The 22,670-nt window shown below is 40.8% G+C and overlaps 2 protein-coding genes across 2 annotated transcripts; one reads left to right on the top strand and one right to left on the bottom strand.

Moving 5' to 3' along the window:
• Positions 1–269: 269 nt before the first annotated feature.
• c1galt1a (core 1 synthase, glycoprotein-N-acetylgalactosamine 3-beta-galactosyltransferase 1a) lies at positions 270–3,068 on the bottom strand. The gene is made up of 2 exons (XM_035794734.1): positions 2,448–3,068; positions 270–446 (listed from the first exon to the last, which is right to left on the bottom strand). Exons 1-2 carry the CDS (start codon positions 3,051–3,053, stop codon positions 270–272), a joined length of 783 nt encoding a protein of 260 aa, XP_035650627.1. The 5' UTR covers positions 3,054–3,068.
• A 14,147-nt stretch (positions 3,069–17,215) lies between these two features.
• On the top strand, positions 17,216–19,032 carry LOC118399511 (AP-2 complex subunit sigma-like). Its single transcript, XM_035795644.2, has one exon. The coding sequence runs from the start codon at positions 17,346–17,348 to the stop codon at positions 17,772–17,774; it is 429 nt and encodes a 142-aa protein (XP_035651537.1). The 5' UTR covers positions 17,216–17,345; the 3' UTR covers positions 17,775–19,032.
• Positions 19,033–22,670: the final 3,638 nt, after the last annotated feature.

Genomic DNA, 22,670 nt, shown 5'->3' with positions numbered 1-22,670 from the left:
ATAAACTGTCTCACCCTTTCACAATAACTCTAGAGCTTCATTGTTAATATAGTTGCTGTCATTCGAGTCGTTGTAAACAAACCATGTATCGTTTCAAAATATGTTTAAAACTACCGTGTCGATGAATTTGAGAGTGGTTACAGTCCCCAGTCTCATCGCTCAGCATACCAAACAAAGTGGCAGGGGTCAGCTGTTGTTTCTGGCATTTAAACATTACACAGTCATACATACTTTCTTCAGTGCAGTAGTCTGTCTGTGTTATCTCTGTGTTAGGAAGAGACAGGTGTGGGTGTGTTACTCTCACTTTCAGTTCCTGCAGAATCAGGGTTGTACCTGTACTGATATCCGTAGGGCCGTAGGTTATAGGTCAGATATTCCAGCATGTACATCTGTACATTGTAGATGTAGTGAAAGGATACGGTGTGATCTGAACAACATTCTGGGCCCTGGGAGAAAGAAAGGCTGTATTAAGCCTGTGTAAAACTTTATACGCTGAACAAAAATATAAACCCAACATGGAACAATTTAAAAGATTTTACTGAGTTACAGTTCATATAAGGAAATCAGTCAATTGAAATAAATAAAGCCATAATCTATGGATTTCACATGACTGGTGTCGGATTCAGGGTGAAACTTTGAACATTGTTATACTCAGAGGTATAGGAACATAGGTTACAAAAGAGACATGAGGGGAGCCATAAAGAAGCTTGGGAGGGGCTGAGTGCAGGGAAAACGATCGCATGTGACAGCACTGATAAGGGGAGAAACCGTTTAAGGCTCATATCACTTAGCTCCCTGATTAGCAAGAATGATGCAATGTTTAGAGACGAGGAGGAGACGCCACCCAAAGCGGGGTATGAATAATACCACGGGGGAAGCCATGTCTTTGTCTGAATTACCGCAGTATCGACCCTTTGGGAAGAATAGAACTTGGTTAAGCTTCTCTGGTGTCCGTGGAGTCATTTACTCTTACAGATTAGAACCTAACACTGGGAATGCAGATATCCATCTGTTGGTCACTGATACCCTAAAAAAAAGGAGCGTGGGTCAGAAAACCAGTCAGTATCTGGTATGACCACCGTTAGCCTCATGCAGCGCGACACATCTCCTTCACATGGAGTTGATCAGGCTGTTGATTGTGGCCTGTGGAATGTTGTCCCACTCCTCTTCAATGACTGTGTGAAGTTGCTGCATATTGGTGGGAAGTGGAACACGCTGTCGTACATGCCAGTCGATCCAGAGCATCCCAAACATGCTCAATGGGGGACATGTCTGGTGAGTATGCAGGCCCTGGAAGAACTGGGACATTTTCAGCTTCCAGGAATTGTGTACAGATTCTCGTGACATGGGACTGCATTATCATGCTGAAACATGAGGTGATAGCGGCAGATGAATGGCACGACAATGGGCCTCAGGATCTCGTCACGGTATCTCTGTGCATTTAAATTGACATCAATAAAATGCAATTGTGTTCATTGTCCATAGCTTATGCCTGCCCATACCATAACCTCACCATAGGGCACTCTGTTCAAAACGTTGACATCAGCAAACCACTCGCCCACACAACACCATACACGCTGTCTGCCATCTGCCAGGTACAGTTGAAACTGGAGTTCATCCGGGAAGAGCACACTTCTCCAGAGTGCCAGTGACCATTGAAGGTGAGCACTTATCCACTGAAGTCGGTTACGACGCTGAATAACAGTCAGGTCAAGACCCTAGTGAGGACGACGAGCATGCAGATGAGCTTCCCTGAGACGGTTTCTGACAGTTTATGAAGAAATTCTTTGGTTGTGCATCAGCTATCCCTGTGGCTGGTCTCAGACGATCCCGCAGGTGAAGAAGCCAGATATGGTGGTCCTGGGCTGGCGTGGTTACATGTGGTCTGCGGTTGTGAGGCCGGTTAGACGTACTGCCAAATTCTCTAAAACGACATTAGAGGCGGCATATGGTAGAGAAATTCATGTTAAATTATCTGTCAACAGCGCTGGTGGATATTCCTGCAGTCAGCATGCCAATTGCACGCTCCATCAAAACTTGAGGCATCTGTGGCATTGTGTTGTGTAACTGCACATTTTAGAGTTCACTTTTATAGTCCCCAGCACAAGGTGCAACTGTGTAATGATCATGCTATTTAATCATCTTCTTGATATGCCACACCTGTCATGTGGATGGTTTATCTTGGCAAATGAGAAATGCTCACTAACGTAAGCCAAGGTTTGTGCAAGGCTACTAATTTATAATAAGTACAAAGCCATGAGTAAATCTATAAGTAAAGATTTACGTCAGTCATTACACTGTGAATACCAAACCCTAAGCACCTATGACAACTCTCCTATACTACACATGATTGAGAGCATCACAACCACACATAGAGTTGAGAATAGAATAGAATGGTATGAGTGTACTTGTAAGTGAACAGTTGATTAGGGGTAGGGTATGCTTACCTCTCTGGGTTTGTAGTAGTCATACAAGAGAAACCAAGGCCGTTTACTGGGTGGCTTTTTGATCAGGTACTTGTCTGGTGGGTAGGGATGAAACGTCTGCCTTCCCTTCACATCTCTGGAGTCTCCCGGCTCCACACCCATTGTCTCCATACACTTCCCCAGAGCCATGTCTTCTATGATGGAAAAGTGGGTACATTTCGCCATGTCGAATCCCTCGATGAACCTTCTGACGGCTTCTTTACTGAGGACATAGCCGGCTCCACCGCTCATGTAACCCTGGTGGACGAACGGGCGGAACCTTCTCCCAAAGTATACAGGCTTCTCCGGGTCCTGTTTGGACAAGGTGTAGCGGAGGTTTTCGATGACCACGAACGTGTCATCATCAGCTTTGAGGACCCAGTCATAGTCGTTGCGGTGGTGTTGGTAGATGTACTGGAAGGCTCTGATGGTCTTCCAGTAGAGCTGGTCTCGTCCCTCGGTTACGTTGAGCCCCACTGTGGGGAATTCTGTCTCCACTGAACTCATGTAGAGGATTTTGTTGCATCGGTTGGCCCAGGTGGCCCGGATGTGTTTGGTTCTAGACTCCAGGTTCTTAGGTCCAGTCATGATCCAACATAGCAGACGCACCTTTTGGGACAGGTTGGCTGCAACACTCCTGTTCTCATCTGAAAGAGATCATTTAAAGATAATTAATGAAAATTGTGGTCATTTAGCACAGTGGTTCCCAAACTGAGAGGACGCCCCCCTCCCCCCGAACTGAGTCCGGCTTTCAACTTACTTTTTAAAGTTGTAATAGTAGAATGCACAAGGTGCAATTTCGAAATTGAGTAGTTTTCCTCAGTGTGTGGATTGTTTGGGGTCAATTCCATTTCAATTTCAGTCAATTCAGGGAGTACAATTCAATTCCAACTCCAATTCCAATTATCTTCCAATGCTTTTCAATTAGGACACTTTTTTTATTGGAATTGGTATTTCATTTACTTTCTGAATTGCCTGGAATTGAAATGGAATTGACCCAAACCCTGATATGTGTCCTCTATATGGGAATCAAACACCTAGTGTTTCCAGCACTGTGCTCTCTAACCTCTTGGAACCACAATGCTTTCAGGAGTAATAGATGTTTTACGATTCACTCACACACATCCAATACAACTCCAGGGTAACAAAAACACTACTTATAATGAGACGTAAGGCTGGATTGCACTTGCACTGAGTGTACAAAACATTAATAACACCTTTCTAATATTGAGTTGCACCCCCACAATGTAGTGTAGATTTCACATACAAACGTTATACTGTACTTCCGAATTCAGAATCAAATATGCTTCGCAAAAATACCATGGTAGCTGTGGTAGAACGTTTATTTTGATTGGCAATTTTCTGCATTTATCAGAGTGCCATCAGGTAGCCTGGTTTCAAATCAAATCATATTAGTCACATGTGCCGAATACAACAGAATACAACTTACAATGAAATGTTTACTTACAAGCCTCTAACCAACAATGCAGTTTAAAAATAGACAAAAACAATAGCGAGACTATATACAGGGGGTACCGGTACAGAGTCAATGTGCTGGGGCACTGGTTAATTGAGGTAATTGAGGTAATATGTACATGTAGGTAGTGTTATTAAAGTGACTATGCATAGATAATAATAGAGAGCAGAAGCAGTGTAAAAGAGGGGGGGGCAATACAAATAGTCTGGGTAGCCATTTGATTAGATGTTCAGGAGTCGCATGGCTTGGGGGTAGAAGCTGTTTAGAAGCCTCTTGGACATAGACTTGGCGCTCCGGTACCTCTCGCCATGCGGTAGTAGAGAGAACAGTCTATGACTAGGGTGGCTGGAGTCTTTGACAATTTTTAGGGCCTTCTTCTGACACCGCCTGGTATAGAGGTCCTGGATGGCAGGAAGCTTGGCCCCAGTGATGTACTGGGCCGTACACACTACCCTCTGTAGTGACGTGCGGTCGGATGCCGAGCAGTTGACATACCAGGCAGTGATGCAACCAGTGGTGCAGCTGTAGAACCTTTTGAGGATCTGAGGACCCATGCCAAATCTTTTCAGTCTCCTGAGGGGGAATAGGTTTTGTCGTGCCCTCTTCACGACTGTCTTGGTGGGCTTGGACCATGTTAGTTTGTTGCTTGGACCATGTTCGTCTGCTGCTCCACTCCAGCACCGTTTATGAGAATGGGGGCATGCTCTGTCCTTCTTTTCCTGTAGTCCACAATCATCTCCTTTGTCTTGATCACATTGAGGGAGAGGTTGTTATCCTGGCACCACACGACCAGGTCTCTGACCTCCTCCCTATAGGCTGTCTCGTCGTTGTCGTGATCAGGCCTACCAGTCTTGTGTCATTGGCAAACTTAATGATGGTGTTGGAGTCGTGCCTGGCCATGCAGTCATGAGTGAACAGGGAGTACAGGAGGGGAATGAGCACGCACTCCTGAGGGACCCCTGTGTTGAGGATCAGCATGGTGGATGTGTTGTTACCTACCCTTACCACCTGGGGGCGGCCCGTCAGGAAGTCCAGGATCCAGTTGCAGAGGGAGGTGTTTTGTCCCAGGGTCCTTACCTTAGTGATGAGCTTTGAGGGCACTATGGTGTTGAACGCTGAGCTGTATTCAATGAAAAGCATTCTCACATAGGTGTTCCTTTTGTCCAGGTGGGAAAGGGCAGTGTGGAGTGCAATAGAGATTGCATCATCTGTGGATCTGTTAGGGCGGTATGCAAATTGGAGTGGGTCTAGGGTTTCTGGAATAATGGTGTTGATGTGAGCCATGATCAGCCTTTCAAAGCACTTCATGGCTACAGACGTGAGCGAGACGGGTCAGTAGTCATTTAGTCAAATTACCTTAGTGTTCTTGGGTACAGGGACTCTGGACGGTCTGCTTAAAACATGTTGGTATTACAGACTCGGACAGGGAGAGGTTTAAAATGTCAGTGAAGACACTTTCCAGTTGGTCAGCGCATGCTAGAGGGTACACGAGGCTCGTGTCATCTGGTAGGCTCGTGTCACTGGGCAGCTCTCGGCTGCGCTTCTCTTTGTAGTCTGTAATGGTTGCAAGCCCTGTCACATCTGACGAGCTTCGGAGCTGGTGTAGTATGATTCGATCTTAGTCCCGTATTGACACGTTACCTTTTTGATGGTTCGTCGGAGGGCATACCGGGATTTCTTCTAAGCTTCCGGGTTAGAGTCCCGCTCCTTGAAAGCGGCAGCTCTAGCCTTTAGCTCAGTGCGGATGTTGCCTGTAATCCAAGGCTTCTGGTTGGGGTTTGTACATACAGTCTCTGTGGGGACGACATCATCGATGCACTTATTGATGAAGCCAATGACTGATGTGGTGTACTATTCAATGCCATAGGAAGAATTCGGGAACATATTCCAGTCTGTGCTAGTAAACCAGTCCTGTTGCTTAGCATCTGCTTCATCTGACCACTTTTTTATTTACTGAGTCATTGGTGCTTCCTGCTTTAATTTTAGCTTGTAAGCAGGAATCAGGAGGATAGAATTACGGTCAGATTTGCCAAATGGAGGGTGAGGGAGAGCTTTGTATGCATTTCTGTGTGTGGAGTCAAGGTGGTCTAGAGTTTTTTCCCTCTGTTTGCACATTCAACATACTGATAGAAATTTGGTAAAACAGATTTAAGTTTCCCTGCATTGAAGTCCCCGGCCACTAAGAGCGCCACCTCTGGATGAGCGTTTTCCTGTTTGCTTCTGGCCTTATACAGCTCATTCAGTGCGGTCTTAGTGCCAGCATCGGTCTGTGGTGGTATGTAGACAGCTAATAAAGATACAGGTAGATAGTGTGGTCTACAGCTTATCATGAGATACTCTACCTCAGGCGAGCAAAACCGTGAGACTTCCTTAGATATCGTGCACCAGCTGTTGTTTACATATATGCATAGGCCCCCCACTCCTTTTCTTACCAGATGCCACTGATCTATCCTGCTGATACAAGGTATAACCATCCAGCTGTATGTTGATAATATAGTCGTTCAGCCACGACTCCGTGAAGCATAAGATATTACAGTTTTTATGTAACCATATAAGGGATCATAGCTTTCACCTGGATTCACAAAGTCAGTTTGTCATTGAAAGAGCAGGTGTTCATAATGTTTTGTACACTCACTGTACACCTCCATATTAAGAGGAAAGAGACCCAATAACCTAGTTGTTTCAATTAAATGATTTTTTTTTATAACTGAATGATATTACATTGTAATAAAAAATATATATTATCAATAATAAGTAATAAGTAAATTACCTGAGTGCATGTGTCTTGGAACCCCCCTGTCATACTGAACTCCATTGGAGTTACCCAGAAGGAAAACAGCTGGGTCTACAGTGCTCGGGTCTGAGTAAACAATGTATAGGATAGACAGAAATCCTATACACAGCCCAGACACAAAGAATACAGTTGAAAGATTGATCCTCATTCCCCTCTCCTTCAGATCAAACCCTGTGAGTGATACAAATATGAAGGAGAAGTGAGTTTGGGCAGATGAACAAAGACGTGTTACTTCAAACTTGTTAAAATAATATGCAAACATGCAAATATACTGTATACAGTATACAACTAACACTAATTGTGCTATTACTTTCAAGATCAGCTTACAAGGGGGAAAAGTCTTTGCAAAAGAATGTGTTGTAATAATGGATCTCAATCAAAATCATTGTTGCTTTTAAAGTTACAAAAACACGTTTGAATATTTTAATAATTATATTAGCTTACCTGTTCACACAAAAATGTATTGAAATATTGGTATTATTCTCCTCTGATTGTGGATAATGCAACAGTGTTGAAAAATGGAGCTGTCGGAAATAATGGATTTGCTCAAGGTGTGAAAAAAGTTTAACCCAAGCAGAAGGCGAACAACTTCTATATTTAATTATTAAAAAGACAAACAATATACAGACACATGAATATGGGGAGACAGACTCGTTCTTCTGAAAGGTTCATAGCAATCTGCAAACCTCCTCAAGGGCAGGCAGGCATAAATACTCGTGATTATCTGTTTGTTCTCCAAGTGTTCCGGGACCCTGGTCAAAACAATGTAGCGTAGTTTAATATTGCATTGGGTCAAAGTAGGCTAAACATTTGAACATCTTGCTTGGGAGTCACCCTGGCTGGATTACAGCTAAGGGCCCGATTACCAATCAGTGGCAGAATGAAAGAAGCTTCCAAGAACCCCAAAACCCTTCCTGAAAAGGAAGAATGATATAAGGAAGGTAAACATACTTAATGGGATATAATTGAGGGGGAAATCCTATACAGCATTAACAATCAATATACAATAACAACAATAATTACAATAATCAGTGATGCAACTTCGGTCATTATGTCAGATTACATTTCATAAAATGCAACAGGAGGTAGATAGTAAAGTAACTACATACATAAAAACAAATCAAATCCAAATAAACTGGGTGAACTGTGTGAAAGTTACTGATTACAGAACATGTGTAATTACATACCATAGAACCCATAGTAAATCTGTCTGACAGAGACATGGCATATATTATTATTATTATTATAGAGACAGTGGTGACCCTGAAGACAAAGTTGTGTTGTGGCAACAATCCACATCATGTACTTATAACCATCATCATCATTGGAATTGGAAACATTTCTCGGCAGTATCCTATTTCAGCTACACATTTGTTCTCGTACATTCTAATTAAACAGCACCAATGTTCTATAAACGCCATGAAGTCTGTTTTTCACTTGATAAAACAGCAACGCTCGCTGTCCTTGGTGGTTATTGGTGGTCCTTGCACAAACAGACACTGGCAGAACCTACCCTGAGTGTACAAAACATTCAGAACACCTTCCTAATATTGAGTTGCACCCACCCTTTGGTAGGCTGTCATTGTAAATAATAATTTGTTCTTTAACTGACTTGCTGAGTTAAATAAAGGTTAAATATTATTATTATTTTTTTTTAAACCTCCGAACGTGTGTCCCACATTTTCTGAATTCACCCTACATATACAGTTGAAATCGGAAGTTTACAGACACTTACGTTGGAGTCATTAAAACTCATTTTTCAACCATTCCACACATTTCTTGTGAACAAACTATAGTTTTGGCAAGTCGGTTAGGACATCTACTTTGTGCATGACACAAGTCATTTTTCCAACAATTGTTTAGAGACAGATTATTTCACTTATAATTCACTGTATCACAATTCCAGTGAGTCAGAAGTTTACATACACTAAGTTGACTGAGCCTTTAAACAGCTTGGAAAATTCCTGAGAATTATGTCATGGCTTTAGAAGCTTCTGATTGGCTAATTGACATCATTTGAGTCAATTGGAGGTGTACCTGTGGATGTATTTCAAGGCCTACCTTCAAACTCAGTGCCTTTGCTTGACATCATGGGAAAATCAAAAGAAATCAGCCAAGACCACAGGAAAAATTGTAGACCTACACAAGTCTGGTTCATACTTGGGAGCAATTTCCAAACGCCTGCAGTTATGTTTGTCATCTGAAAAAACAACAGTACGCAAGTATAAACACCATGGGACCACGCAGCCGTCATACCGCTCAGGAAGGATATGCGTTCTGTTTCCTAGAGATGAACGTGCTTTGGTGCGAGAAGAGCAAATCAATCCCAGAAAAACAACAGAGGACCTTGTGAAGATGCTGGAGGAAACAGGTACAAAAGTATCTATATCCACAGTAAAACAAGTCCTATATCGACATAACCTGAAAGGCCGCTCAGCAAGGAAGAAGCCACTGCTCCAAAACCACCATAAAAAAGCCAGACTATGGTTTGCAACTGCACATGGGGACAAAGATCGTACTTTTTGGAAAAATGTCCTCTGGTCAGATGAAACAAAAATAGAACTGTTTGACCATAATGATCATAGTTATGTTTGGAGGGAAAAGGGGGAGGCTTGCAAGCCGAAGAACACCATCCCATGAAGCACGGGGGTGGCAGCATCATGTTGTGGGGGTGCTTTGCTGCAGGAGGGACTTGTGCACTTCACAAAATAGATGGCTTCATGAGGGAGGAAAATTATATGGATTGAAGCAACATCTCAAGACATCAGTCAGGAAGTTAAAGCTTGGTCTTCCAAATGGACAATGACCCCAAGCATACTTCCAAAGTTATGGCTTAAGAACAACAAAGTCAAGATATTGGAGTGGTCATCACAAAGCCCTGACCTCAATCCTAGAGAAGATTTGTGGGCAGAACTATAAAAGCGTGTGTGAGCAAGGAGGCCTACAAACCTGACTGAGTTACACCAGCTCTGTCAGGAGGAATGGGCCAAAATTCACCCAATTTATTGTGGGAAGCTTGTGGAAGGCTACCCGAAACGTTTGACCCAAGTTAAACAATTTAAAGGCAATACTACCAAATACTAATTGAGTGTATGTAAACTTCTGACCCACTGGGAATGTGATGAAAGAAATAAAAGCTGAAATAAATGATTCTCTCTACAATTATTGTGACATTTCACATTCTTAAAATAAAGTGGTGATTCTAACTGGCCTAAGACAGGGAATATTTACTAGGATTAAATGTCAGGAATTGTGAAAAACTGAGTTTAAATGTATTTCGTTAAGGTGCATGTAAACTTCCGACTTCAACTGTAATCATACCGGAATAGGCACCTGCTAAAGTAAAACAATCCCAGAGCCCCTTTCACTTGTAATCTTATTGTACAGACCTGTTGCATTGACAAATGCCTGCATTCTGTACTTTCTGACACTGGGAGATCAAATAGTCAAAATATGAAACTTATTGTTTAGTAAATCTGCTAGGGCCTGCAAAAGTTGGTGCCAGTTTATCAGCTTTTTTCTGGTTCACTTGTACTAAAAACATTCCTATGGATCTAACTTAAATTAATTTTGGATAGTTTTCCATGAAAATTACTGTCTTATGTCACTGGTGTTATTTAAACGATCAAATTGAGAAATAATAATTAGAAAACCACTTAGATTGACAAAAATGTATCCTATTCAATTATTCATATAGCCTAACTCTGTTCCAATTTGTCCACTGTGTCTCTTACAGACTGTCACAACGTCAAGGGCACAACTTATCTTTAACCCAAACAACAGATATGCTGTGGAGGGAGAGAAATGGTGACCTATGATTTAATATCAGTTGATAGCTGTTCACTTAGGAGCGTAATAAAATAAATAATAAATCAAATCAATAAAATCAAACAATAGGAAGCTGTTAAATTTGTCATGTGACCTTGTATTAAAACATTAGCTTCAGATTTTTACCTTGTCAGGTTGGGGATTTGAACTAGAAACCTTCTGGTTACTGGCCCAATGCTCTAACTAGACCTTGGCACCACAAGCGTGGTTCCCACACTAGAAAGAATTTAATTAAAAAACACATTTCTATTATATTACTCTACAGTTTAAACCACCGCAGTTGGTTTTTATTAATTTGCTCTATATTTATTAATGTCTATTATGTTGAAGATTAGTATGTAACCAGGGTTGGGGAGTAACAGATTACATGTAATCCATTAAAAGTAAGGGATTTAAAAAAATGGTAAATGTAATCTGTTACGTTGCCAGCAAAAATATTGTATTCAGATTACAGATACTTTTAAATCCAGAAAGGATGTTTGCGAAAAACATATATTTGACACTTCTTTGTTTTCTCAATGACATTCAAATCAGCACTAAATTTAAATTTGTTCCACTTGAGCGAGTATGACCGTAAATCAGAGACCACTATGATGACACCAAATGTGTTTGATGGATTGTGGGTAAAGTGCAGGAAACGGCATTTGCAGGCCACAGTCCAAGCTATATCTTCCAATGGTGCGACTGCTGTCGGCATCCAAAGATTATCCAACTTGAATAAAAGCTTGGCGGTAAGGATGACAGCAGTGGTTTAGTCTACGGCGATATGGACATAATTTATTATTGATATCTAAATAAGCGCATTGATGTGAATCACACTCCTGCTCTCTCATTTAGCTATTTGTGCCTTACGGATTGTGGTTGTTGTGGATGGCTGTTCACAAATCTAAATATGTATTTGAATCCAATAATGGTTGAATTCAAGAAGTTTAAGCTGCCTATAAATCATTGTTTTTGACAGCCAATGAAAAATGTGATCCCAGCCAATGGTATAAAAGTGAAGCTTTTATTGCTCAATCTAAGTTTGATAGACTTAAAGGGCAATCTGTAGCTGCTACATACATTTTTGGACGTATACGTATATACACACTATATATCCAACTATATATATAGTACCAGTCAAATGTTTGGACACACCTACTCATTCTATGGTTTTTCTTAATTGTACTATTTTCTACATAGTAGAAATAACACATGGAATCATGTAGTAACCAAAAAAGTGTTAAACAAATCAAAATATATGTACTATCTGAGATTCTTCAAAGTAGCCACCCTTTGCCTTGATGACAGCTTTGCACACTCTTGTCATTCTCTCAACTAGCTTCATGAGTTAGTCACCTGGAATGCATTTCAATAAACAGGTGTGCCTTGTTAAAAGTTAATTTGTAGAATTTCTTTCCTCCTTAATGCGTTTGAACCAATCAATTGTGTAGTGAAAAGGTAGGGGTAGTATACAGAAGATAGCCCTATTTGGTAAAAGACCAAGTCCATATTATGGCAAGAACAGATCAAATAAGAAAAGAGAAATGACAGACCATCAATACTTTAAGACATGAAGATCAGTCAATCCAATTCCTCAAGTGCTGTCGCAAAAACCATCAAGTGCTGTGATGAAACTGGCTCTCATGAGGACCACCACAGAAAAGGAAGACTCAGAGTTACCTCTGCTGCAGAGGATAATTTCATTAGAGTTACCAGCCTCAGAAATTGCAGGCCAAATAAATGATTCACAGAGTTAAAGTAACAGACACATCTCAACATCAACTGCTCAGATGAGACTGCATGAATCAGGCCTTCGTGGTCGAATTTCTGCAAAGAAACCACTACTGAAGGTCACCAATAATAAGAAGAGATTTGCTTGGGCCAAGAAACACGAGCAATGGATATTAGACCGGTGGAAATCTGTCCTTTGGTCTGATGAGTCCAAATTTGAGATTTTTTGTTCCAACTGCTGTGTCTATCTATGTGAGACGCAGTGTAGGCGAACAGATGTTCTCCGAATGTGTGGTTCCCACCGTGAAGCATGGAGGAGGAGGTGTGATGGTGCTTTGCTGGTGACACTGTCAGTGATTTATTTAGAATTCAAGGCACAGTTAACCAGCATGTCTACCACAGCATTCCACAGCGATACACCATCCCATCTGGTTTGGACTTAGTGGGACAATCATTTGTTTTCAACAGGACAATGACTCAACACACCTCCAGGCTGTGTATGGGCTATTTGAACAAGAAGGAGTGCTGCATCAGATGACCTGGCCTCCACATTCACCCGACCTCAACCCAATTGAGATGGTCTGGGATGAGTTGGACCACAAAGTGAAGGAAAAGCAGTCAACAAGTGCTCGGCATATGTGGGAACTCCTTCAAGACTAGTAGAAAGAGGAGGAAGGGAAGCGCTACTAAGGTACACAATAGTACATTATGGTAGATAGAAGGTGCTCTTTGGTAAAAGGGGTAAATTGGACATCAAAAAGAAAGTAGGACCAAGGCACTCTTCATATAATTGTCACACCCTGGCCTTAGTATTTTGTGTTTTCTTTATTATTTTGGTCAGGCCAGGGTGTGACATGGGTGAATTATGTGTTTGTCTTGTTTAGGGGTTTTGTAGATTGATGGGGTTGTGTTTAGTATAGTATTCTAGGTAAGTCTATGGTTGCCTGGAGTGGTTCTCAATAAGAGGCAGGTGTTTATCGTTGTCTCTGATTGGGAACCATATTTAGGCAGCCATATTCTTTGAGTATTTCGTGGGTGATTGTTCCTGTCTCTGTGTTTGTTGCACCAAATAGGGCTGTTTCGGTTTTTCACGTTTATTGTTTTTGTATATTGTTTGTATTTTCATCTTTATTAAAGATGTTTATAAATAACCACGCTGCATTTTGGTCCTCCTCTCCTTCGACGGAAGAAAACCGTAACAATAATTAATTAAAATGCCTTTATTAGTATGGCATGTTCAATAGAAACAAAAAAAAACATTTAACCGACGGCTGCATGGCCTTCATCAGCGAGTACAAAAAAAAGGAATACAATGTCCTCTTTTGAACAGCTTTTCCAATTAGCCCTAATTGGAAGAGGGAGTGGTTACTAAATTGATTGGACACACCTAGTAAGAAATCCTATACACAATAAAAGGTGAAATACTGTAGCTATGTTATCATAAATATACAACTCCAAGCTAGAAGTATCAGAATACTAAAAGGTAGTTCCAACCTTAAATATGACTGGGAGAAGTGTCAAGAATAAGAAAGGAATATATTCCATAGTACACTAGAACACAGCAAAACATGAACAACAACAGTCTAAACATAGCTGAGGGCAATTGAGCAACATGTCCACTAGATGACAGCAAATGGACCCATCACGACCCTACAGTAAGGGTGAGAAATCCATATCTTCATTTAAACCAGGGTATTTAGTGGCCTGTAGTTTGTAAATCCCAAAACTTTCCCTTTGGTTTAACTGTTTTAAGACAGTCCCCTTCAAGACTGTTGGAAAATCATTCCAGGTGAAGCTGGTTGAGAGAATGCCAAGAGTGTGCAAAGCTGTCACCAAGGCAAAACATGGCATTAGCAAATGCACATATGGCATTCATTTTTCACATGTAAATAGCACTTTTCAGTAGAGCTCAAAGCATGCCATTCCATGAGTGCAGCATTTACTTTTCAACTCGAATCAATGAGCCAAATCAGTCCTCTATGACGACAAAATCATAAACAACAGAGTAGGCCTGGCTAATTAGTTTTTGGGTTATGCTAATTAGTCCTTAGTTTTTGGGTTATGCTCTGTAAGGACCGACGCCGGACAGGAGAAGCAGGTACGGGGGAGTCAAGACATTTATACGAGAACAAGACAGGAACAGCGTCAGCACACAGGAAACACAGACATATGAGAAACAATGCAGCAGCGGGAACAGAGCGGGGAACTGACAAATATAGGAGAGGTAATAAACAGGTGATTGAGTGAGTCCAGTATCGCTGAAGTGCGTGACGAGGGAAGGCAGGTGTGCGTAAATGATGGTGGCAGGAATGCGTACTGCAGGGCAGCCTGGCGCTCGAGGGAAGATGACATGCTCAGGTAAAATAATTTGGCTAATCTATACTTCCATATTTCCAGGTCCTATTCTTGAAGATCAAGGGGTATAACATTTATTGGAATGACTGGAATTCGTTTTTTTATATAAAGATATAATTTAATCGTGTTATTATATGTAGTAGAAAGCAATGGGTTAGAAGAAGCCTACATAACCAACCCATAAAGTAATATTTAACTTCCATATATGACCAGCTATGTAAACTTTTACATTGATTTATCCTGCAATAGATGTTGTTCAATTGGTAACATGCATTTTTCATTTTTCTAATGCCTCTTAAAAGGGTAAAGCAATCTAAAAGTAACTAAATGTAATCAGATTACGTTACTGAGTTTGGGTAAACCAAAAGTTATGTTACTGATTACAATTTTGGACAGGTAACTAGCAACTGTAACGGATTACATTTAGAAAGTAACCTACCCAACCCTGTATGTAACACGCCCAAATCATGAACCACATCAGCCATATAGCAAGTTCACCAATTAAAACATAGTAACTGGATCCTTTAATTATTCCTTACAGCTTTACAAAACCAATCTTAATTATGCAATTTGTCAGTTGGCTATAAAAGAGCTTCACGTTAAAAACAGACAAGAGCATTGCACTTGTCAAACGAACAAAATGCAGTGAATTGATATTCAGAAGTCAAGTACCTGGGTGCATGTGTCTTGGAACCCTGCTGTCATAATGATCTCCACTGGGGTTACCCAGTGAGAAAACAGCAGGTTCTACAGTGCTAGGGTCTGAGTAAACAAAGTGTTGGATATACATCAATTCTATACACAGCACAGACACAGAGAGTACAGGTGAAAGTGTGATCTTCATTCCCCTCTTTCAGACCAAACCCTGTGGAAAAAATGAAGGAAAAGTGAATTAGGGCAGGGGAACAAACATGTGTTACTTCCAACCTGTCAAAATAATATGCAAACATGCACATATACTGAATACAGTATACAACTGCAATTGATTGTGCTATCAGTTTCAAGATCAGTTTACAAGGGGGGGGGAGTATGAATAAAATTAAAATGTTGCTTTTTAAAGTAAAAAAACAACACATTTTGGAATATTTTTGTTTTACAAGCGATGATACCAAGTAGGTTTGACTGGATGTTTCCTTGCCTGATACATCTGATGATGAGACTATAAGTACAGTTGAAGTCAGAAATTAACATACACCTTAGCCAAATACATTTAAACTCAGTTTCTCACAATTCCTGACGTTTAATCCAAGTAAATATTCATTGTCAGTTAGGGTCACCACTTTTTTTAAAGAATGTGAAATGTCAGAATAATTGTAGAGAGAATGATTTATTCCGTTGGGATGGTGTTCTTCGGCTTGCAAGCCTCCCCCTTTTTCCTCCAAACATAACTATGATCATTATGGTCAAACAGTTCTATTTTTGTTTCATCTGACCAGAGGACATTTCTCCAAAAAGTACAATCTTTGTCCCCATGTGCAGTTGCAAACCGTAATCTGGCTTTTTTATGGAGATTTTGGAGCAGTGGCTTCTTCCTTGCTGAGCGACCTTTCAGGTTATGTCGATTTAAGAGTAGTTTTACTGTGGATATAGATACTTCTGTTCCGGTTTCCTCCTGCAACTTCACAAGGTCCTTTGCTGTTATTCTGGGATTGATTTGCACTTTTCACACCAAAGTAGGTTCATCTCTAGGAGACAGAATGCATCTCCTTCCTGAGCGATATGACGGCTGCGTGGTCCCATGATGTTTATACTTGCGTACTATTGTTTGTACAGATGACAAACGTACCTTCAGGCGTTTGGAAATTGCTCCCAAGGATGAACCAGACTTGTGGAGATGTACAATTTTTTTTTTTTTTTCTGCGGTCTTGGCTGATTTCTTTTGATTTTCCTAAGATGTCAAGAAAATAGGCACTGCGTTTGAAGGTAGGCCTTGAAATACATCCACAGGTACACCTCCAATTGACTCGAAACATTTTTTTACCTTTATTTAACTGGGCAAGTCAGTTAAGAAGAACTTCTTATTTTCAATGACGGCCTAGGAACAGTGGGTGAACTGCCTTGTTCAGGGGCAGAACGACAGATTTGTACCTTGTCAGCTCTGGGATTCTTGCAATCTTACAGTTTCTAGTCCAATGCTCTAACCACTAGGCTACCTGCTGCCAAACGAAGCTATCAGAAGCTTCTAAAGCCATGGCATCATTTTCTGGAATTTTCCAAGCTATTTAAAGACAGTCAATTTAGTGTACGTAAACTTCTGACCCACTGGAAGTGTGATATAGTGAAATAATCTGTCTGTAAACAATTGTTGGAAAAATGACTTGTGTCATGCACAAAGTAGATGTCCTAACCGACTTGCCAAAACTAGTTTGTTAACAAGAAATTTGTGGAGTGGTTGAAAAACGAGTTTTAATTACAACCTAATTTAACAGTATAGCTTCCGTCCCTTTCCCCGCCCCTACCTGGGCTTGAACCCGGAACCCTCTGCACACATCAACAGCTGCCTCCCACGAAGCATCGTTACCCATCGATCCTTAAAAGCCGGGGCCCTTGCAGAGCAAGCGTTCAACTGTATGTAAACATTCTCGTGAAGATAGCGGGCAATCGGTCGTCAAAACAATCCTATCATTTTGAGAATTTATGTCAAATCAAATATATAAATCACCAGGCTACGGGAATTGATATTGTTTAAAACAACCGACTCAAAGAAAAGACAATGATCCGCTTCATCCTTATTCAGAACCGAGCAGGGAAGAGCCGACTGGCCAAGTGGTACATGCAGTTTGATGACGACGAGAAACAGAAGCTGATTGAGGAGGTACATGCTGTGGTGACTGTCCGTGATGCCAAGCACACCAACTTTGTGGAGTTCAGGAACTTCAAGATCATCTATAGGCGCTATGCAGGTCTGTACTTCTGTATATGCGTGGATGTGACAGACAACAACCTGGCATACCTGGAGGGCATTCACAACTTTGTGGAGGTGTTGAATGAGTATTTCCACAACGTATGCGAGTTGGACCTGGTGTTCAACTTCTACAAGGTGTACACGGTGGTGGACGAGATGTTCCTGGCGGGGGAGATCAGAGAGACGAGCCAGACCAAGGTCCTCAAGCAGCTGCTAATGCTCCAGTCCCTCGAGTAGCCAACAGAGGAGCCATCTTGAACAGTCCATCGCCTAACCCCATCAGTCACTCTGGAATGGACCCCTCTCATTTGCCAGCCTCCATGGAGCAGGCCCTTACAGAAACCAGGGGCTTATTCACGAAGCTGCAAAGTCACAGAAGGTTCAGATAGAAATGCATAATGTAGAACAGACATTCTGTCATGCAGAATTGGGAATCTAGTCAGCTCTACACATTACATTTCTATTTGCAACAATGAGAGTTTCAACCTCCTGATTATGCCCATAAAGACTGTATTTTGGTGATGCATGGCAGATATGGCCCTTAACACTTTCATTTCTTAACCACCAGTTCAAGTAAAATCATCTGGATGAGTACATTTGCTGCACTTGAAAATAAATGTTCTCTCAAGCTGGAGGCTGCACTTATGGCAGACTAGGGTTGCCAGTTATCCACCTGTGTATCCTGCCTATACTAGTGGAGAGCGAGGATAACAAGGATGCACTGTTCTGGCAACCCCAGAGCGGCACTAAAGTAGCTAACAAGCACAAGAAAACCCTTGTAAACTGCCTGTGATATCCCTGTCTACTTTTCACCATACTTCTGCCTGGGAGAATCACAGTTTGAGCTGCAGAGTGACTAAACCACCACTACGAATGCCCATTGAACTCTGGTGGTGGTTCACAGTTCAATGGAGTGGACTTACTATGAGTGCTGTTGAGAGGTCTGGTAATGGCAACCTGTAAAGGGTCGCATCTACTGTGATATTAAATAGGAGATTCTCTGGTCTTAACTTAATATGTCAGGTTATATCAGACAATGTGTCTCCACTCCACATACGGTGCTTGTTAGTCACACCCAGATGTGTTAAAATTTAAATACAAACTACTTTAAGATAAAGGAAACTCAACAGGAAAAAAAGTTACTGATAAGGAATCTAGCTAATGGAAATATACAGTGATATATTTTATGTAAAGCAGTACTGTGAAGTTTGTTTTGTATGGTGTGTATATATATAGTGTGAAACCATTGTCCATTCCAGGCCTTTCCTCAGCTTCTGCCTCTCTCGTCAATGGGTGTTTAGTACACAGATCCGAATTGGGGGGAAATTCCATTAATATTCACTGGTCACCTCATTCATACTACAAACAATGGGTTTCGAACATCAATCAGAGGCCAAACAATAGGTCCAAAACTCCAGAGGCACTTAACTAGGTCTGTGACGCCACCTTCTACCGCTTCTCATTGTAAACATGTCCAGTCTTGCATCTCCCAACATATCACACGTTACTATTATGGTCTGTTAAATGTTTTGTTTTTTGGGGCTATAGTGAGAGATGTACTGCTTCTCCTCCTCTCTTGTCATGTGAGATGTGAGTTTAGGTGTTACTGTCTCCTGTCATTTTATTCCAGTCAGTGTATATACAACAAAAAATCTAAGTACTAAATAAAGTGTTACAAATAAATAAATAAATATTAAAAATATATATATATATATTTTTTAAACTGTATGTAAACTACTAGGCTATATATAATTGACCGATTTTCTCGGAAACAAAAATAGATTTCGTCAGTTTCACATGAATGTTTCCTCTTTATTTGTAGGGAGGGAGCTCAAATAAAATGTAACAATTCTATAATTGAATTGTCGTAACAATTCTATTAAAATGTAATAACCATTATTTATAATATTTGTGTCTTAGGTTACGATGGAAATTGAGAATCGCCTGACTGGTGTAATTGCGTGTTTAGGCTACTTAGTGCTTCATATCATTTGGTGCAAGTAAAATCCAATGACTATGAAATGCACGTCGATAACGTTATCCAAAGAGAAATTCACCGCTAGAGGACACTAAAATAAAACATATGCATCTTGACGTTTCGAGAGTCAAAGAAAATTCAACTTTCGGGAATAAACAAGGGAACGCTTTTCTGTTCCGTTGAATAATTGTCCTTGTAATATGACTGTAAATTTGCCAAAGCTGCAAATCTACAGAGAGACTTGCTTTTTATGTGAATGAGTATTTATCACGAAAGGACTTGCCTTACATAGTAGCGAACGCGTCGCTTGGCTTGAAGGTGTGAGCTCGAGCTAGCAATCACACTACTAATTATAGTTTAATTATTCACCTGTCATACAATCGGCTACCAAGTTATCTTTAAAGGAAAGTCAAGTAAGTAACCGTTATATACATAGTTACCTAGCTAGGGGGGCAGTACATAGTCGCAATGTCATTGCAAGTGCACAGTCTTTGTGGAGACAGGGGAGATTTAACCAGTATGGTTGGTCACTTTATTATAGAAAAACATGTGGCTTTTTCAAACCCTCGCCGAACGATGGCAGTGTTTAACATCATTTCAGAGATTTGACTGCGCCTCTGAATCCAGATTTTAGCACAGCACACAATGAAGAAACACAACAAAAGTATGTGGACACCTTGTCGAACATCTCAAAAGACATGGGCATTTATATGGAATTGGTCCCCCATTGCTGCTATAACAGCAACCACTCTTCTGGGAAGGGTTTCCAAGATCAAATCAAATTCTGTCACATGCGCCCTAATACAACAGGTGTTAACCAACAAGGCAGTTTAAGAAAATATTTACTAAATATAAAAAATTAACACAATAAAATAACAATAATAAGGCTATATACAGGGGGTACCAGTATCGAGTCAATGTGCAGGGGTACAGGTTAGTTGAGGTATATGTACATGTAGGTAGTGGTAAGTGACTACGCATATAGATAGTAAACAGCAAGTAGCAGTAGTGTAAAAACAATGCAAATAATCTGGGTGGCCATTTGATTAATTGTTCAGCAGTCTTCTGGCTTGGGGGTAGAAGCTGTTAAGGAGCCTTTGTCTTGCTCACGTTGAAGGAGAGGTTGTTGTCCTGGCACCACATGGCCAGGTCTCTGACCTCCTCCCTATAGGCTGTCTCATCGTTGTCGGTGATCAGGCCTACCACCGTTGTGTCTTCAGCAAACTTAATGATGGTGTTTGAGTCGTGCCGCAGTCGTGGAAGAACAGGGAGTACAGGAAGGGGAATAACCACGCACCCCTGAGGGGCCCTCGTGTATAGGATCAGAGTGGCAGACATGTTGTTGCCTACCCTTTCCACCCGGGGGCAGCCTGTCAGGAAGTCCAGGATCCAGTTGCAGAGGGAGGTGTTTAGTCCCAGGGTCTTTAGTTTATTGATGAGCTTTGTGGGCAATATGGTTTTGAACGCTGAGCTGTAGTCAACGAACAGCATTCTCACATACAGTACCATTCAAAAGTTTGGACACACCTACTTATTCAAGTTTTTTTTTATTTTTTTTTAATAAATTGTAGAATAGTGAAGACAAACTATGAAGTAACTCATATGGAATCATATAGTAACCAAAAAAGTGTCAAACAAATCAAAATATATTTGAGATTCTTCAAAGTTTCCACCCTTTGCTTTGATGACAGCTTTGCACACTCTTGGCATTGTCATATTGTTTTCCTTTATTCACCCATATGGTTGTCTTTTATTCATTTTTTGGTCCACCAACTGTACCTTTACAGTACATAACTGCTTGGTCCAAATCGGATGTTTTCTAACAATGAGTAAGACATGATGTCACGTCTAGTCAAGGTGGGTGGAATCAGGCGCAGAGAGCAAATAGCGATAATAAGTTTATTCTCCGGTGAACAAAAATATACACGGACAACCCAAAATACAAACAGGGTGAAATTATCCAAAACAGGATAACAGACAAACCAGAGAATAATAAACACAAAAAACACCGACAGACGAAACGAATGACAAAACAAACAATCCCGCACAAAACAAGGGCGGGACAACCTACAATATATACAGACACTAATTAACTAACACACAGGTGAAAACAATCAGACAAAACCAACAGATACACAAAAAGGGATCGATAGTGGCTAATAGGACGGTGACGACGACCGTGACACATGAGGAATCCACAGAAATGGTCAAAAGCCACCCACGGACCCCCTACACCCCACACCAATCCCACCCCAACAACAAGTGTATAGTATCAATTCTCCATGTCTTACAAATAGTATGGAGCTGTGGCTTGGAGTATTGTCTCTTCATCATATGTAATGTATTCTCAGTGAATTTGGTGATGGATTTTTTTCCCCTGATCATAGAAATGATTCATTTTAGTTGTTAGGTTTATGTCCCATGCTACATCCTGATATTACCAGGTTCTTACCACTAGATGGTGCTGTTCTTGCTATTAGGTGACTTTTTTAAGAATCAACCCTTCTCCTCAATGTTAGTGATAGTTCACCCAAATTACAAAATTATATATTGGTTTTCTTACCTGTAAGCAGTTTATGTACAAGGTATGACAGCGACCCATGCTTTTCACATATTTTGCCAAAACAAAGTAAAGTCATAAAAAATATATATATAATAGTATATTTTGTTATGTCTAAACTTATATTTTGGTGGGCTTAATATGTATACAAACCCAAATGTAAGTTTGGTTAATGACATTATAAATCTATGTTGAAAACTAAGGAACATTTTAAATTCATAAATTTAAGTTATACATGTTCTCTGCTTTTCCTCACAGAGAAATACCACCAATTTCAACAGCATAGGTAAGATATTGAGTCAACCAAAAATCAAAACACTATTCAAATGGAACATTTGAAACTCAAACGCGGTTCCCCAAGTTCACTCAGTCTTCATTGAGTGGAGCATGACAAATTAAGTGATGAGAATCATCAGAGCAACTTTCCCCCTATCAATCTGCCATCTGTACGCACACCAGAGGCTCTGACGCATTTGATCTGCCAAGCCTCCTTTGTGATGTCCCTGAGGTGGTTCAAAAGTCCTCTTAAGATGTTGGTTCTCAAAAACAGTCATAAAGCATGATGTTGTTAGATACACACACAGACACACAAGCA

Source organism: Oncorhynchus keta, chromosome 20, assembly GCF_023373465.1.
Source record: "Oncorhynchus keta strain PuntledgeMale-10-30-2019 chromosome 20, Oket_V2, whole genome shotgun sequence".
In the NCBI taxonomy this organism is placed as follows: domain Eukaryota; kingdom Metazoa; phylum Chordata; class Actinopteri; order Salmoniformes; family Salmonidae; genus Oncorhynchus; species Oncorhynchus keta.
This window is presented reverse-complemented; position numbering and strand designations above follow the sequence as displayed.

What these genes read in the sequence shown, in the direction of transcription:
- c1galt1a (XM_035794734.1), bottom strand. Translation starts at nt 3,053, where the DNA reads ATGACTGGACCTAAGAACCTGGAGTCTAGAACCAAACACATCCGGGCC. An exon ending in ACTACTACAAACCCAGAGAG is followed by an intron (nt 447 to 2,447) that starts GTAAGCATACCC and finishes TCTTTCTCCCAG; the next exon opens with GGCCCAGAATGTTGTTCAGA.
- LOC118399511 (XM_035795644.2), top strand. Translation starts at nt 17,346, where the DNA reads ATGATCCGCTTCATCCTTATTCAGAACCGAGCAGGGAAGAGCCGACTG.